General features: G+C 40.6%; 1 protein-coding gene across 8 annotated transcripts in view; it reads left to right on the forward strand.

Annotated features, from left to right (window-relative positions):
- Window positions 1-17,415, forward strand: part of LOC109915467 (CD2-associated protein) — a 217,532-nt gene that overhangs the window by 109,959 nt on the left and 90,158 nt on the right. For all 8 annotated transcript variants that reach the window (XM_048597334.1, XM_048597336.1, XM_048597339.1 and 5 more), the window contains one exon: window positions 690-837. In XM_048597334.1, the coding sequence (XP_048453291.1) occupies window positions 690-837 (148 nt within the window). The remainder of the gene's footprint in view (window positions 1-689; window positions 838-17,415) is intronic.

The following is a 17,415-nucleotide window of genomic DNA, read 5'->3' on the forward strand; positions in this document are numbered from 1 at the left end:
GTATTAGTTTCAGAACTGGCCGAACTGTTCTCGTGTCATTTTATGTGATTGTAGATGAAATAAAATGTATATGATTTGCTGCATTTCTGAACACACTTGCACATCATCTATTTTTTTAAACTTGCGTATAATCCTACAGTAATATCATCTTGAGGAATAGATGAACACATCATTCAATATCTTTGTTGAGAAAGTGCTGCAGTATGGCAGTATTTAAATTTTGTAGCATTTTTGTATCCATATTGCAAAATCCCCTATGCAGGATCATACAACATTACAGTTCAGAAGGAAGCCATTCGGCCCATTGTGTCTACTAGCTCCTGAAAGAGCTACCCAGCTGATTCAAGACTTCAACCCTATCTCTGTAGCCCTTTCATCACTTTCAAAGATGTATCCGGCTCTCTTTTGAAACCTCCTATGGAATCTGCTTCCACCACTCTCCCAGACAGAGCACATTCCAAATCCTAACGACACAGTACAGGAGTTTATCTCCTCTCTCTCCCTAACTCTTTTGCTGACAATTTGAAATTGTGACCCCCTAGTTACTGACACAGCAACTAGTGGAAACAGAATATCCTTTTTTTAACCCTGTCAAAATTTGTGCATCATTTTGAACACCCCTCTTAATTTTCTCTTCTCCTAGGAGCAGATTATTTCTTTATGCCCTGAACATTTTTCTTTTCTTGCAGGAAGTAAAAAAGGATACAGAAGCAAAAGAGGAAAGCCCCGTGATTAAACGAGAAAAATCTGGAAATGTTGCCAATCTTGTACAGCGCATGAGTCATTTTGGATTCCCAATCGCTGGGTTACCGCCTCAACCAAAGTCTCTCAGAAGAAGTAAGTTATAGCACTTCAATGACTAATTCTAATTTAACGTAGTAAAGTACTTCATAGAAATGAAGTGATTATTACACTTGGAATACTCTTTGGCAGACCTAATGCACATCAGAACAGTAATATAATGAACATATGAAATCGGAGCAGGAGCAACCATTTGGCCCCTCAGGCGTGCCCTGCCTTTCGAGAAGAACATGGCCAATCTACCTTAGGTTTCAGGTTCTCTTTTGTGCCAGCTCATCATTAGCTCTAAACTTCCTGGTGCTTCAAAATTCCGTCCTCCTCCTGTTCAAATACTTTCGGTGATCAAGCCTCCACAATTTCTGGGGTAGAAAATCTCTTTGCATCTTAGTTTTAAATGATTGCACCCTAATTTTGAGATTCCCTACAAGTGGAAAGAACTTCTCAACATTTACTCTGTCAAGCCCCCACAGAATCTTGCATGCTTCAATAAGATCACCCTTCATTCTTCTAAACTCTCATGAATAAAGGCCTTATCTGGTTAGCCATTCTTGAGTATTCAACCCCTTCATCCCAGTAATCAGCCTAAGTGAATCTTGTGAACAACCTCCAATGCCAGTAAATCCTTTGTTAAATATGGGGACCAAAACTGTACACAGTACTATGGATGTGGTTTCTCAACAAAACTGTGTAGAGTTGTACCAAGACTTCCAAGCATTGAGCATTTGATTTCTTAATAAATGAAAGCAGAAGTCTGAAAACAAATCTCAGGATCTAGAAAAGCTTGACCCAGTTTGGCAGCTCCTGCCCAGAGAAACAAAGTTAGTATTTAATCTTGAATGTGATTCTACTTTAGTTTCAACCTATTTGACATGAATATATCGACTTTATTAATAATGCTTTTACATATTTTGGACAACATTCACAGCCATTTTTTATAGAATATAGACAATGTGACAAATAGTTTACATTTGTTCTCATGTGGCTTCATGTTTAATGGATTTTGCAAAAAAAAGCCTCTCTTTCAAGTATCTCCCATCTCATTCAGACTCGCCATCTGTTAGAGGATGTATCAATTTTGGGAAAGGGTATTCTTGGCATAATGTACCAGCAACATAAATTATTTTACTTGTGGCCATATTGCTGCCATTTGTATTCCAGTCATGTAAACCATCACCTGAAATTGACCTGAGTGACTAGAAGCAATGATCCAGATTGTACTTTTTACTTGAAGAAAGTCAGTATGAGTACCTATCTGTGGAAGATTTTGTTTCATTTTCCAGTGAAGTTTTCATCCATTGCAGTCATATGGTAAATAATAAAAGTGAAGTCCTTGGCCGCTCTTCCATTAGAGAGAGGTGTCACCATGCCTCAGGAGAGGGGAAAGGTTGAGAAGAAGAAACCTTTGTAGTAACCTCAGTTGGTGTAGGAATTGAACCCATGCTGTGGGCATTAGTCTGCATTGCAAACCAGCCATCCAGCCAACTGAGCTACCAGACTAACCGAAAGTCAAATTTTTAGCTCACCACTGTAAAATTATCACCACCTTTTTTCCTAACCCAATGGAAAAAATAATTTGGTTGTTTGAAAATCTGAAGGCTCGTTGACACTTCAGTTTATCCATTCTGGTTGAGAGCGGGGGCTGTAGAGAACATATGTTTCACTCAGTCACCATCATAAACTGTAATTTATTCCAGTTTTGTTTATTAGACGACATTCTTACTGACTTTAGAAGTCCATGATGTAGAGAAACTATTAACAGCTAGCAAAGACTAAAAAAATGCAAAAAATAATTTTATTTTCAGAATTAATTTGCTCTGTCTTAAATTTTACTTGTGGCTTTGGTAATCACGGTATCTCAGAATTGCTACAGTAAGCAAGGCGGCCATTCAGCTCATCTTGTCTGCACTGGCACTTCAAGCAAACACCATCATCCAGTGGCAACTTCCTGTTTTTTTTTCTCCTTCCCATATCCTTGCCCACTATTTCTGTCCAAATAATCATCCAATGCCCTCTTGAATGCCTCAGAACCTGTCCCCACCACATGTCCAGGCAGTGTATTCCATACCCTAACTACTAGCTGAGTAACAAAGTCTTTTTTCTCAGATTACCATTGTGTCTTTTGCACATCATTTTAAATCTGTGCCCCCTCGGTCTCGTTTCTTTAATGAGTGGGAACAGCATCTCCCTACCTCCACATCTACTCCATTCAGCCCACTCAGTTTTAATCTCCTCTCAGCCTTCTTTCCAAGGAGAACGGTTCCAACTTCTTCAATCTGTCCTCAAAACTGAAGTTTCTTATACCTGGAAGTATTCTTGTAAATTGCTTCTGTATGCTCTCTGAAGCATTCACATCTTTCCTATGATGTGGTGCCCACAAATGGACACTACTGCAGCTGAGATCTAACAAATGTCTTACACAAGTTCAACATCACCTCCTTGCTCTTGTATTCAATGACCCAGTAATAAGACCCAGCACACCAGTAGGGTCCATGATCTCCCACATGTCACAGGTCACATGTGCTACTCGACCGACCTGAGGTGCCGTGTCTCAAACTTAAACTTGTTTAATCTTTCTTACCTATATTGTTAATTTCTTAGTCTTACAGTTGCCACCCTTTTCACTAACTTTACTTTCCTCCCCTGATCCTACGTTGGCTACTTTTATACTAAGATATTATTTTAATTCAGACTTTCATTGTACACTTGTATAATTTACAGCTATTTAGGGACAGTCCCTAATGGCACCACCTTGCCAGCGAATGAACTCAGATTTTCTCTGTCACCCCAATTTTTTTTCCACCTCACCATGTTGAAATTGCAAGCAGTTGAATAATGAGTGCGCTCAGGGTGGGATCCATTTATGTTATACCCGCTGCCCCCAGGCTGTTCTAAATATTTCAGGGCTGGTTGAGTCATTGTTGTGACTCAGGGAAATGTGACTGCTAATTTGCATAAAATGACCTGCATTCAGTATGGATAGGTATCAGACAATCTGGGTTTAGTGGTGTAGATTGAGAAAAAAAGTTAGCTCGGGGAATTCCCACCACTTTATCAAACAATAGCATGGAATCCTTAACATGGCAGATAGTGTCTCATTTTCATGTGTCATTTGAAAAGTGTCAGTTCCGATTAGTGCTGTCCTCCCTCCGTATTATTAAAGTGTTGAACTGAGTTTTGGTGTGTGATGATACAACAGTATTGATTCATATGAAGAAAACTTATATTTTTGTATATAATTCTCTCTGGAAAGTGGAGTATGGGTCCTTTGGAACAATAAGGGCATGTGTGTTCTTCTAGACCTATTATAACATAGTGTTTTCTTAAAATCTCATCCTTTGGGCTGTTTATACTTTCTTTAGGAACCTAAGACAAAGACATTTATTCTTGTGTCAGTATTTGCATGTTATCCCTTATACGGTAAAATTTAAATCCATGCTGTGTAGCAAGTACAATGTTACCTCATTTTAGTAAATTGACCTTAGTCTTCACTGCTGCATGAATAATTGAGAAAATAAAGACCCAAGGAGTAAGTCACACTCCTTAGCATAAGTCTTCTTTCTTGGTCACAAATGTCATCTTTGTCCCTTCTCATGCCCTTTGCTCAATCTAAAAATGTTGGCAGTTGCATATTGAACTTTTTTTCTCTATTCCATTTGTGAAACTTTCTGGTATGACTTGTGCTTGAATTATTGGACGTGATACTGTCTTGAGCATACAAGCACATCCTTTGTGCCTTGGTTTTCTGCCTTTCCCTCTCTTTTTTACATGCTGTAATTTTGTATAATATCTTGAAGTATGGGGTCAATTTTCTGATGAATGCTCATGATACTGAGGTCTGTTAGGATTATTTTGCATTTAATCTGCAATGACTCCTGGTTACCATCACTGAGACCTGGAACCAAAACTTTTTCCAGGGTAATGCAAGAAACATGAAACCATTTTCTCTGACCCCTGTAAGCTCCAACACTCCTCCATCTATTATCCTATCTGTTTCTTCAAGATAAGCCTGGCATGTGAACCTTTGGTGAAGTGCATAATTGAGCATCTTCTGGCACATCACATATGGATAAGGCTGTTACTTTGCCTTAAATTTGCTCACCTCTTATTACCTCCTCTTTCCTCCTCTTTCTGTCCTGTTGAAATCTTTATGCTTATCTTCTATACCAGGCTGGACAGCAAGATTTCCGAGTTGATTCCTCCATTTGTACCATCCATAAGGTGAAGTAACACTAAGGCATGTATGCTGATTAGTAGCATCATTGTGAAATCATCAGTGTGCAGAAGGACCTGGGTGTCATTGCGTATGAATCACAAAAAGTTGGTTTAAGAAGGTAAATGGAATATTGTCCTTCATTGCTAGAGGGATGGAGTTTAAAAACAGGCAGCTGTATAGGGTTAGTAAGAACTGCAGATGCTGGAGTCAGAGGTAACACAGTGTGGAGCTGGAGGAAAACAGCAGGCCAGGCAGCATCAGAGGAGCAGGAAAGTTGACTATTCTGAAGAAGGGTCCTGACCTGAAACATCAACTTCCCTGCTCTGATGCTGCCTGGCTTGCTGTGTTCCTCCAGCTCCACACTGTTATCAGCTGTATAAGGTGCTGGTGAGGCCACTCCTGGAGTACTGTGTGCAGTTTTGGTCTCCTTACATGAGAAAGGATATAACGGCACTGGAGGGGGTGCAGAGGAGGTTCACTAGGTTGATTCCAGAATTGAGGGTTGGCTTATGAGGAGAGATTGAGTAGAGTGAGATTGTACTCATTGGAATTTAGTAGAATGACAGGGAGATCTTACAGGAACATATGAAATTATGAAAGGAATGGATAAGATAGAAGCAGGGAGGTTGTTTCAACTGGCAAGTGAAACTAGAATTAGGAGGCATAGCCTCGAAATAAGGGGGAAAGTTTTAGGACTGAGCTGAGGAGGAACTACTTCTTCTAAAGAGTTGTGGATCTCGAATTTCCTGCCCAGTGAAACATTTGAGGCTACCTGGTTGAATGTTTTTAGGGTAAAGATAGATTTTTGAACAGTAAAGGAATCCAGGGTTATGGTGAGTGGGCAGGTAATTGGAGCAAAGTCCAGGAGAAAGATCAATCCATGATCTTATTGAATGATGAAGCAGGCTGGAGGTGCCAGATGGCCTACTTGTGCTCCTGTGTCTTATGTTCATGTTCATGTTCAAAGAGTCCTGCCTATTCATTTCAACACATCTCTTTCAATTCCTTCCATGATCTGATCTTGCCCAACTTCCACAATGTTTACTAATCCCATAATCTTTCGTGCACGCTGCCTGTGATAGCAGCTTCTTCAGTCATTATATTTAACTAATTATACTCTGCAAGGGTGTAGTTTGGTCTTGAAATGGAAGCAGCAGACAGCGGATGTATGTCTCACCAAAAGTGAAATGCTTTAGCTATGATTTTTGAATGTAGCTTATGAGTGTTTAATTAAAGATCAACGTCAGTTCACTTAAATTTCTGTATGAAGTTACCATTGAGGCTGTATTGTGTCTAATTGGAGAAAATAGATATCATGAGAAGAATCATAGATTGTGGAATGTAAACTATATTTTGTAATTGAATATTTTGTGATCACTGGTTGTAAATTAGTTAATTGCTTGTGTAGCAGTAAATCAAGTCAGTGTAATATCTCAGTTTGTACATCTTTACAAACTGTTGATGCAGTACGACTTGAAATTATCATATATTACATGCTATGAGTTCTTGAAACATTCTGACTGTAGTCACATATCTCTTTGATTTGTATTGGGCAGTTGTCAGCGTTTTGGGTGCTTTCTAATGATCTTATTGGATATTAAGTATGTGATGAGACCTAGATTAAATATGTGATTAGATAAGTATGTGAGTTGGCTTGGATTCAAGTCCCACCTAATCTAGAGGTTTGTAATAACATGTCTGAAAAGGTTCTTTAGGAAAAATCTACATGTGTGATTAGTATGCCATTGGGTTGCTGAAGAATGCTAACTTAGTGGGGTGTAGATATTGAAATTTTAAATAGTTGACGTTGATTTGTAATGTTCCATCTTGAATAAATCAGATTAAATTGCCAATGACTTTAGGCAATCAATAAATTGTAACTTCTTGGATTGTTTTGACAAAGTGAAACTAGGCCAGAATTTGTTTCACTTCGGTGTGTACGTGCACAATAGATTGAGCCTGGAATAGATTTAAACAAAATGACTGTTATTTGAGGCCAGCTAACTTCCTGTGTGAATGACATATTTTTCATATTTTGAATCAAATCCTATTCGAAGTACATGAAATTATATAATTTAAATTTGATGACCATTCAGCTAAACTGGCATCATTGGTATTGTAGTTACTTTGAGCCAACTCAGGTTGCCTTTGGAATTTTAATGCATAAGTGGCCATTTTGAGGATGAGTTATTCTGCCAGATCTTCTTCTTATTTCTGTAGCTAATTCTGGCACCACTACACTTTATTGTCCCTCCCTAGTTTTCCTGAGAAGGTTTGCAACTATCTACTTGAGCAGCTGTGTAGTTATAACTGAGTTTCTGGACCACTCTGGAGAACATTTAGAAATAAGATCTTGTGAAGATGAGGTTGTGTGGACAGAAAACTTGAGAAGAGGTGACCGAATCCATTCCTTAAATGATGTGAATGAATCAATTGTCTTCCATCAGTTTCTGGCAACTGTTGTGTACTGAGAGCTCACTTCAAACTGCCACCTTTGCCTGAGTAACGAGCAACAATTAATCTAAATTGTATTGTTTCAACTTAAGCGCTGTAGGCCATTCATATGACTCCACAGCTGAAAATCGTTGCACATTGATTCGTGACTAAAAATTAACTCTGCTGAATAATATTCCCTCTGTTTTAGTATTAATTAGTATATGTATTGTTCAAGTAGTCCAAACACATAAAACTGTTGAGCACAGCATTATGCGCAAATCTTTTGCCCTTTAGTTAAACAGCTGCTAGACAAAATGTGGTTTTATAAATCTCTTTGACTTGCTTCCATGAAACAGACTAATGGGATTCCTTCAGAGAGATTCAATTGAAGACCCATCGCATATATATCATGGGGAAAACTACAGTTTCCTGGATGACTAAAGATTAAAAGATAAAAGTGAAACTGTAAAAGATAAACTTTGGTTAATAATTTAAAAGGACACCAAATTGGATGAAAGTACAGAGGAGAACTGACAAAGCAAGAATGAAGGGCCGAGAAAATAGATCAGGGAAAAAAACAGTAGGCAACAGTTTAAACAAAATTGTGTTATAAACCTATGTAGTGGCGTGTAGTCAACGGAAGGGTTGAGCTGATTGGGGGACCTAAGAGGAGATCATAAGGAAAGCGAGAACATTACTGAGGTACTAACTGAGTTCTTTATATCTGTTGTCACAAGAGGATGCCACCAGTAGCACAGTAAAGGAGGAGATGCTTAAAGATTGACTTTTCTGCTTGAAAACTGCCGATCGGTCCAGATGGGATGCATGCGTAGGCTACTGAGGGAAGGAAGGCCAGCAACTGCAGAAACTCTGACCAGAATCTTCAGTTCCCCTTAGATTGGTTCCACAGGACTAAAGACTTGTAAATATTATGTCTGTTCTAAAACGGGCAGTGGAGTCCAAAACCTACAGACCACTTAGTTTGCTGTTGATAAGGAAAATTTTCAAGACAAAAAAAAATTGGCATGTGGAAATATGAGTTAATAAATGATAACGTAGTTTTGTTGCAGGCAAGTCATATTTGGTTATCTTGTTTGCTGCCTTTAAAGTTGGAGAGCGTTTGATGTAGGTAGTGTGATTGGTGTAAATATGGACTTTCAAAAGTATCTAATGAAGTAACTTACTACAGACTAGTTAGAAATAAATGAAACCTATGGGACTGAAGGGGCATTGACTTCTCAGCTATTAGCTGAAGGACAGAAAGCAGAGAGCATTGTGGTGAATAATTGCTTTGTAATCTGATAAACAATGTGTAGTGATGTGCCTTACTGATCAGTGTTACTCAGCCTCTCATCAAAGGATTACCCCCTCAACCCAGGGACAGATTTTGAGAACCTTTGAGTGCTACCTTACATGGATGCATATCCTTCCTTAAATATAGAAATCAATACTGCATACACTATTCCAGATGTGACCTCATCAAATTTTAGCAAGTCTATTTCATTTCTGCCCTGCGATAAAGACCAACATGCCATTTGCCTTCCTAATTGCTTGCTGTGCCTGTATGCTAATTTTGTATTCCTTTTACAACCTACCCAAATCTGTCAGCATTTACAGGTTGCATGTCTTTATTTAAATAATCTATTTTTCCATTCTTGAAAGTGAATAATTTCACACTTTGCCACACAGTGCCCCATCCTACCATCTTGTTGCCTACTCAGATTGTCTGTTTTTTCACAGCATCTCTGTCCTTCCCAGAGATTATCTGTCAACTGGCTTCACAGTGTGGTGAGGCCCTTGCCCTGTTTTTTTAAAATATTCTGCTAACCTTAAATAGCTTCTTTAAATTGTTCCCTTTATTTTGTCTCCATGCCTTTTTAGACTCTTGGTCCAGTCAACCCAAGTCAGCTCTCTCCTCATAACTACAAATGCCAGATTCTTGTTTGTGATTGAAATAACTTGTATTCAAAGAACATAAGAACATAAGAACTAGGAGCAGGAGTAGGCCGTCTGGCCCTTCGAGCCTGCTCCGCCATTCAATAAGATCATGGCTGATCCTTTCGTGGACTCAGATCCACTTACCCGCGTTCTCACCGTATCCCTTAATTCCTTTAGTGTTCAAAAAAAATCTACCTTTTTTTTAAAAACATTTACTGAAGTAGCGTCAACTACTTCACTGGGCAAGGAATTCCATAGATTAACAACCCTCTGGGTGAAGTAATTCCTTCTCAGTTCAGTCCTAAATCTGCTCCCTCTAATCTTGAGGCTATGCCCTCTTGTCCTAGCTTCACCTGCCAGTGGAAACATCCTCTCTGCTTCTATATTATCTATTCCCTTCATAATTTTATATGTTTCTATAAGAACCCCCCTCAATCTTCTGAATTCCAATGAATATAATCCCAATCTACTCAGTCTCTCCTCATAAGCCAACCCCCTCAACTCCGGAATCAACCTAGTGAACCTCCTTTGCACCCCCTCCAGTGCCAGTACATCCTTTCTCCAGTAAGGAGACCAAAACTGCACACAGTACTCCAGGTGTGGCCTCACCAGCACCTTGTACAGCTGCAACATAACCTCTCTGCTTTTTATTTCAATCCCTTTAGCAATGAAGGACAAAATTCCATTTGCCTTCGTAATTACTTGTTGTACCTGCAGACCTACCTTCTGTGATTCATGCACAAGGACACCCAGGTCCCTCTGCATAGCAGCATGCTGCAACTTTTTACCATTCAAGTAATAATCTTTTTTACTATTACTCCTACCAAAATGTATGACTTCACATTTATTTACATTGTATTCCAGCTTAACCCAGATTAAATGGTACTCTGATGATAGGCCAGAGGAAGACATAGCCAAACTAGTGAAGTGGGCCAACATGTGATGCATAAAATTTAACGCAGAGAACTGGGATGCGATATGCTTTGGTAAGAAGAATGTGGAGAGATAATGCAAAAAAAATTGCAAAGGAGATGCAGAAACTGAGACCTGGGATTGTGTGTACACAATTGATGGTAGCGGGTATTAGTCCCAACCACAATATTGTGACTAATTTCTCAGCACCATACTTTCAGAATTATGCCAGGGCCTTGGTAAGGGTGCAGAGATTTAATAGGATGGTACCAATAATAAAAAGTTTAAGTTAAATGAAGAGCTAAGAGAAATTGGGATTTTTGTTCTTTTGTGTAGAGAAGATCAAGGAAAAAGATTGGAGTGAAGTGTTCAAAATTATGAAGAGAATCAAGTGACTAAATAAGGTTGAACTGTTTCAGTGACACAAATGTCAATAACTAAAAGTTACAGAATGAAGGTAGTTGGAAGAAGACCCAAGGTGATATGAAAAGGTTTATTATAATATATTCCAATCATGTGGAATGGATTGCCTAAAATGATGGAAGAAGATTCATAATAATGTTCAGAAAGCTGGTTGGATACTTGATAGGGAAGGATTTTCAGGGCTCTGGGCAGGAGAGTGGGAAAAATTAGGTATATCATCTAAAGACTGATATGGGCATGACTGCCTCCTTTAATTTTTATTGTTCTGATATTATATAACTTTGTATGTAATAGTCACAACATTTGCAGGCCTTTTCTGATTATTTTAGTTAAGAAAGACCTTGGCTCAAATTCCCTAGTTCTTTTTGGCTAGTAAATAGATGGACTTGGAGATAGAAGGAATTGCCGATGCTGGAGTCTGAGATAACAAAGTGTGGAGCTGGATGAACACAGCAGGCCAGGAACCCTACAACCCAATGGTCTCAATGTGGTCTTTTCAAGCTTCAAAATCTCCCCACCCCTGACCTCATTCCCAAGACCAGCACCCCTTCTCATCCCCGTCTCCTTGACCTGTCCGTCTTTTCTCCCACCTATCCGCTCCTCCCACCTCACTGACCAACCCCCCACCCCCGCTTCCTACCTACACTCACCTCACCTCTACTAGCCTCATCCCCCCCTCCTTGACCTGTCTGTCTTCCCTCCCACCTACCTGCCCCTCCCTCCTCACTGACCAACCCCCATCCCAACTCCCTACCTACACTCACCTTTACTGGCTTCATCCCCGCCTCCTTGACCTGTCCGTCTTCTCTCCACCTTTCGGCTCCACTATCCACCTTCTACCATCGCCTGCCCCTTCTCTATTTATTTCAGAGCCCCCTTGCCCTCCCCCACTTCTGAAGAAGGGTCCAGACCCAAAACATCAGCTTTCTTGCTCCTCTGATGCTGCCTGGCCTGCTGTGTTCATCCAGCTCCACACCCTGTTATAATAGATGGACTTATTGCTGTTAAAAATGTAATGATAAACAAAGTGAACATATGAGTCATGCCGGGATTGGTACTCAGACCCTAGCTATTCACAATTTGTTAATGATTTAGATGAGGGAACTCAATGTAATGTCTCAAAATTTGTAGATGACACAAAGCTAGATAGAAGAGAAGCTATGAGGAGGATGCAGAGATGCTTCCATATGATTTGGACAGGCTAAGTAGGCAAATGCGTGGTAGATGCAGAATAATGTAGGTAAGTATGAAGTTATCACTTTGGTAGCAAAGATAGGAAGGCAGATTATTATTTGAATGAAAATTGAGAGAAGGGAATGTTCAACAAGAGCTGGGTATCCTTGTGTACCAGTTGCTGTAAGTAAGTGTGTAAGTGCAGCAGGCAGTAAAGAAAACAAACTCTGTGTTGACCTTCATAGTAGGAGGATTCAAATAGTGAAACAAGGATGTCTTGCTGCAGTCACACAGGGCATTGGTGAGACAGCACCTGGAATAGTGTATGCAGTTTTCACCTCCTTATCTGAGGAAGGACACTCTTGCTACAGAGGGTGTGGTCTGAAGGGATCGCAGGGCTGATATGAGGCGGGATTGAGTCGATTAGGGGAGAATCTCATAGGAACCTGTAAAATTCTAATTGGAGTTCAAAAAAGAAAGTGGAAAGTTGAGAGTGCTAAGAGATGGGTAGAATAAAGGAAAACTCAAAGGGGCTTTTTAGATATATAAAGAGCAAGAGACTAAATGTACAAGAATAGAATCCATAGATTCAAGATGACCCATCCGTTGACCCATCCATTCCAGGCAGGCTGCATTTTTTTTGTTCCCTCTCTTCTTTTCAACGTTTTCTCTTTTTCTCTGCTTTTCTCCTCCTTCCTTATGTCACGGGGAGGCTGGAGCAGTGTGGTGGTGACCCGAGAGGGAGCTTGTGGCTTCTTAGGCCCGATGCGTGGACTCCTAGAATTGGAGCCCGGGTGTCGGCTGCAGCGATGACAGTGTGGGGACTCCTGTCTGCGATAGGCCTGAAGTGGAGACCTTGCATAATTCCTGGAGCTGTGTTTGGAACCCTGGCTGATGAAGATCTAAGTATTTTTTTATTCTTGTGTACCTCAAAATGGCACCGGGTTGTGGCGACAGAACATTTTTCACTGTATTTCCCTCGATATGGGATAATAAATCATTCATAAAATATGAATTCGTCCAGGATATGTGAGCACAGTTTTCAATAAATGTTTTGAGTTAGTCTTCACAACGGAAAAGGACAAAGCAGGTATAGACATCAGGCTGGAAGCCTGTGAAAATATTGGAAGAAATTTACAGAGAGACTGGAGGTACAAATTGGTTTAGCAGCCTTTTAAAGTGGATAAATCTGCCAGCCCAAATGAGATGTATACGAGGTTGTTGAGGGAGACCATGGACGACATATCAAGGAGGCTTGGTAGTAATTTTACGATCCTCTCTGGCCATAGGTGAGGTGCCAGAGGACTGGAAGACTGCTAACATTGGATACTAAAAGAAAGTGAGGAAGTGATAGAACTGGTAATTATAAGCTACTCAGTCTCGCCTCGGTGGTGAGAAAGCCAAAAGAAAGAAGTCTGAGGGACAGAATATATCTGCACTTGTAGAGACGTGGATTTATCAGCAATAGTCAGCATGAATTTGTTAAGGGAAGGTTATATTTGACATGTTTGATTGAAAGTTTGGAGGAACTACCAGGAATGTTGATGAGGATGCAGAGGAGATTTACCAGGATGCTGCTGGATTGGAGGTGGGGGGTAATGGAGGGGATGGGGGGTGGAATGGAGAGGATGGGGTGTGGAATGGAGTGAATGGTGGAGTTGGGTGTGGAGAAGGGGTCTAAAGACTGAAGGTTAAGGCCAGACTATTCACGTTAAGGAGCACTTCTACATACAAGGAATGGTAGAGGTTCGGAACTCTAAATTCATTAATTTTGATTCTGAGATAATACATTTACTTGACAAAAATGTATCTAAGGCATATAGGCCAAAGGCAGGTATGTGGAATTAGGCCGCAGATCAGCCATAATCTCACTGAATGGTGGAACAGGCTCGAGCTGCTAAATGGCTTACTCCTGTTCCTGTGCAGGGATGAAGAACCAAGGGGCATAGATTTAAGACAAAAAGCAGAAGGCTACAAAGAATGTTCAGGAGAAACATTTCCAAGCTTGCTGGCAACACCACCTTTATTGGGTCGGATCTCAAACAATGACGAGGCAGACTCATTGTGATAGAGTGCTCAGTGTCATGGTGTAAAGACAACAATCTGTCCTTTAACATAAGCAAAACGAAGGAGCTGGTCATTGACTTCAGGAAGCTAAGTGGAGAATGCCCCCACAACCCCACCCTCCCCATGCCCCCATCTGTATCAATGGTGCTGGTGTGGAGATGGTCAAGAGTTTCAAGTTCCTAGGAGTAATGATCACCAACAATCTGTCCTGATGCTATGGTTAAAAAGCACACCAATACCTCTATTTCCTCAGAAAGCTAGGGAGATTCAGCATGTTCACAATGATGCTTGCCAATTTTTATAGACGTACCATTAGAAAGCATCCTATCCGGATGCATCACAGCTTGGAATGGTAACTGCTGTGCTCAAGACCACAAGAAATTACAGACAATTGTGAACGCAACCCATTCCACAATGAAAACCAGCCTTCCTTTCACTCCCTCCATCGGCACTTCCCACTGCCTTGGGAAAGCAGCGAACATAATCAAAAACTCCTCCCACTCTGGTTATACTCTCTTCCATCCTCTTCTGTTGGGCAGAAGATACAACAGTTTGAAAACACATACCAACAGATTCAAGAACAGCTTTTTCCCTGCTGTTATCAAACTTTTGAATGGACCTTTCTAATATTCGAGTTGATCTCTCTCTGCACCTTTTCTGTAGCTGGAACACTGTATTCTGCATTTTGTTCTGTTACCTGGATGTATTTATGTATGGTATGATCTGCCTGAATAATACGAAAAACAATATGTTTCACTGTATTTCAGTACATGTGACAATAACAAATCAAATTATCCAAAGTGGATGGAAGTCTGGAACACACTCAGAGTGGTTGAGTCAGAAATTCTCATAACATTTTAGCAGTACTCAGATGTTGACTTGCATTGTCATAGCTTCCAGGGCTGTGGGCCAAAAAGTGGAAAATGGGATTAGTGTAGTCAGAACTTTGTTAACAAATGTGGACATGATGGGCTGAATGGCCTTCTTCTGTGCTGTAAGCAGCTGAGAGTCTATAATGTTCTGTGGACAGTTTTGAATCTCAAAATGGAGTGAAATCTGAATTCCATTAAGGTATGGAATAAAAATCTGGGCACATGGTGACCATCTAATCAGCATTGATTGATTGTCCTAAAAACCCATCTGGTTCACTAAGATCCTTTAGGGAAGGAAAACGACCATGTTTACATTATCTGGCCTTAATGAGACTCCAGACCCACAGCAATGTGGTTGACTCTTGACTGCCCTCGGAAATTGGGGGTGCGCAATAAATAATGGCCTGTCCAGAGATGCCCACCTCCCTAAATATTTCAAAAGACATATGTTTTAAAATGAACACCTTTCCGAGTAGTACTATGAAGAACTGATACCACAATACTACAGGGGTACAAGTTGGCAGCTCAGCCAACCTGCTCAAGGGCAATTTAGTATTCAGCAATAAATGCTGGTTCTGCCAATGACACCACACAATGAACAGAGAAATCAAAATGCTCTTTTTTTTTTTAAAAAAAAAATTCAACTTAAGATGGCATGAAGTTTAAAACGTGAAATACCAGGAGTGCATTACAAAGACTGTTTGTCTGGGCATACGACACAGGAACGTTTTCTTCTCTGGGGATCCTGAGCACGGCTCGAATGCTCAGTACAATTAATGGCAGATGCAAATTGAGTGAACATTTGGATGTATCCATTTGGATACAAAATGTAGCCAAGAAGTAGCCATTTTGTACAAAATTGGCTTGAAGGTAGGAGACAGAGGGTGGTGGTAGAGGGTTGTTTTCAGATTGGAGGCCTGTGACCAGTGGTGTCCCGCAAGGATCAGTGCTGGGTCCACTGCTTTTCATCATTTATATAAATTATTTTGATGTGAATATAGTAGGAATGGTTAGCAAGACTGCAGATGACACCAAAATTGGTGGGGTAGTGGACAGTGAAGAAGGTTACCTCAGAGTACAGCGGGATCTTAATCAGATGAGCCAATGGACTGGGGAATTGCAGATGGAGTTTAATTTGGATAAATGTGAGGTACTGCATTTTGGTAAGGCAAATCAGGGCAGGACTTATACTCTTAATGGTGTATGGAAAGTGCGGCTAAACGAAGAGACCTTATGGTGCAGGTTCATAGTTCCTTGAAGATGGAGTCACAGGTGGACAGGTTAGTGAAAAAGGCTATGGAACATTTGCCTTTATTAGTCAGTGTATTGGGTATAGGAGTTAGGATGTCAGGTTGAGGCTGAATGGCACATTTGTTAGGCCACCTTTGGAACACTGTGTACGATTCTGTTCTCCCTGCTGTAGGAAGGATGTTGTTAAACCTGAAAGGGTTCAGAAAAGATTAACAAGGATGTTGCCAGAGTTGGAGGGTATAAGCTGTGCAGAGAGGCTGGAATAGGCTGGTGCTATTTTCCTTGGAGCATTGGAGGCTGAGGGGTGACCTTATAGATATTAATATAATCATGACGGGCATGGACAGGGTGAATAGTCAAGGTCTTTTCCCCAGGTTAGGGGAGTCCAAAACTAGAGGGCATAGGTTTTCGGTGAGAGGGGAAAGATTTAAAAGGGACCTAAGGGGCAATGTTTTCATGCAGAGGGTGGTGCCTGTCTGGAATGAGCTGCCAGAGGAGGTGGTGGAGGCTGGTAGAGAAGAGGAGGAGGAGGACACGATTATGATATTGAGCTCTGATAGGCTATAATCCTATTGAATGGTGGAGCAGGTCTAAGGGGTTGAATGGCCTAATCCTTCTCCTATTTACTATGTTCTGTTTCACCAAATGTTCAACTGGTAGTGAAGTGTGAATGCTCAATTGAAAGTTCTCTTCCTGACCGTAGGGTCCTGAACCGAACGGTAACAGTAGTAAATGTTATCTAACTGTTGTCTATACAGCACAGGAAAAGATTGCATGTTTTTATAAATATATATTTACATATATATTACCCAGTGATCTGTTCGGGTATTTTAACTGATTTTGCCAGTGTTTTTTTTAAGCAATCATGGGATGGGGTGTTACTGGCTGGCCAGCATTTGTTGCTCACCCTAGGTGTCATCTCCACATGACATTTAATGGTGCTATCATTCCTTTAGCCATCATCGTGAATATAATGGGGGATAATCTTTGAGCCAAATCTGAATTGGACCAGCCATATGTATACTGTAGGTGTTAGAGTAGGCAAGGGGTTGGGAATTCTGCAGTGAATAGCTCACCTCTTGAATCCCTGTAGCCTGCTCATCACCTATATGGGTTTGTCAGGAGTGTGATGAAATATTCTCCACTTATCTGGGTCCAGCTCTAAAAACATGGCAGTCTAACGCTATCCAAGCGGCCTGCTTGATTAGCTCCCCCTCTAATGCCTTAATCATTCATCCATTTCAGCTTTGCACATTGGTGTAGGATGTGTTGGATCTGCAAGATAGGCTGCAACATTTCTCCAACCCTACTTAACAGCACCTTCTGAAC

The sequence above is a fragment of the Rhincodon typus genome, chromosome 5 (assembly GCF_021869965.1).
Source record: "Rhincodon typus isolate 14 chromosome 5, sRhiTyp1.1, whole genome shotgun sequence".
In the NCBI taxonomy this organism is placed as follows: domain Eukaryota; kingdom Metazoa; phylum Chordata; class Chondrichthyes; order Orectolobiformes; family Rhincodontidae; genus Rhincodon; species Rhincodon typus.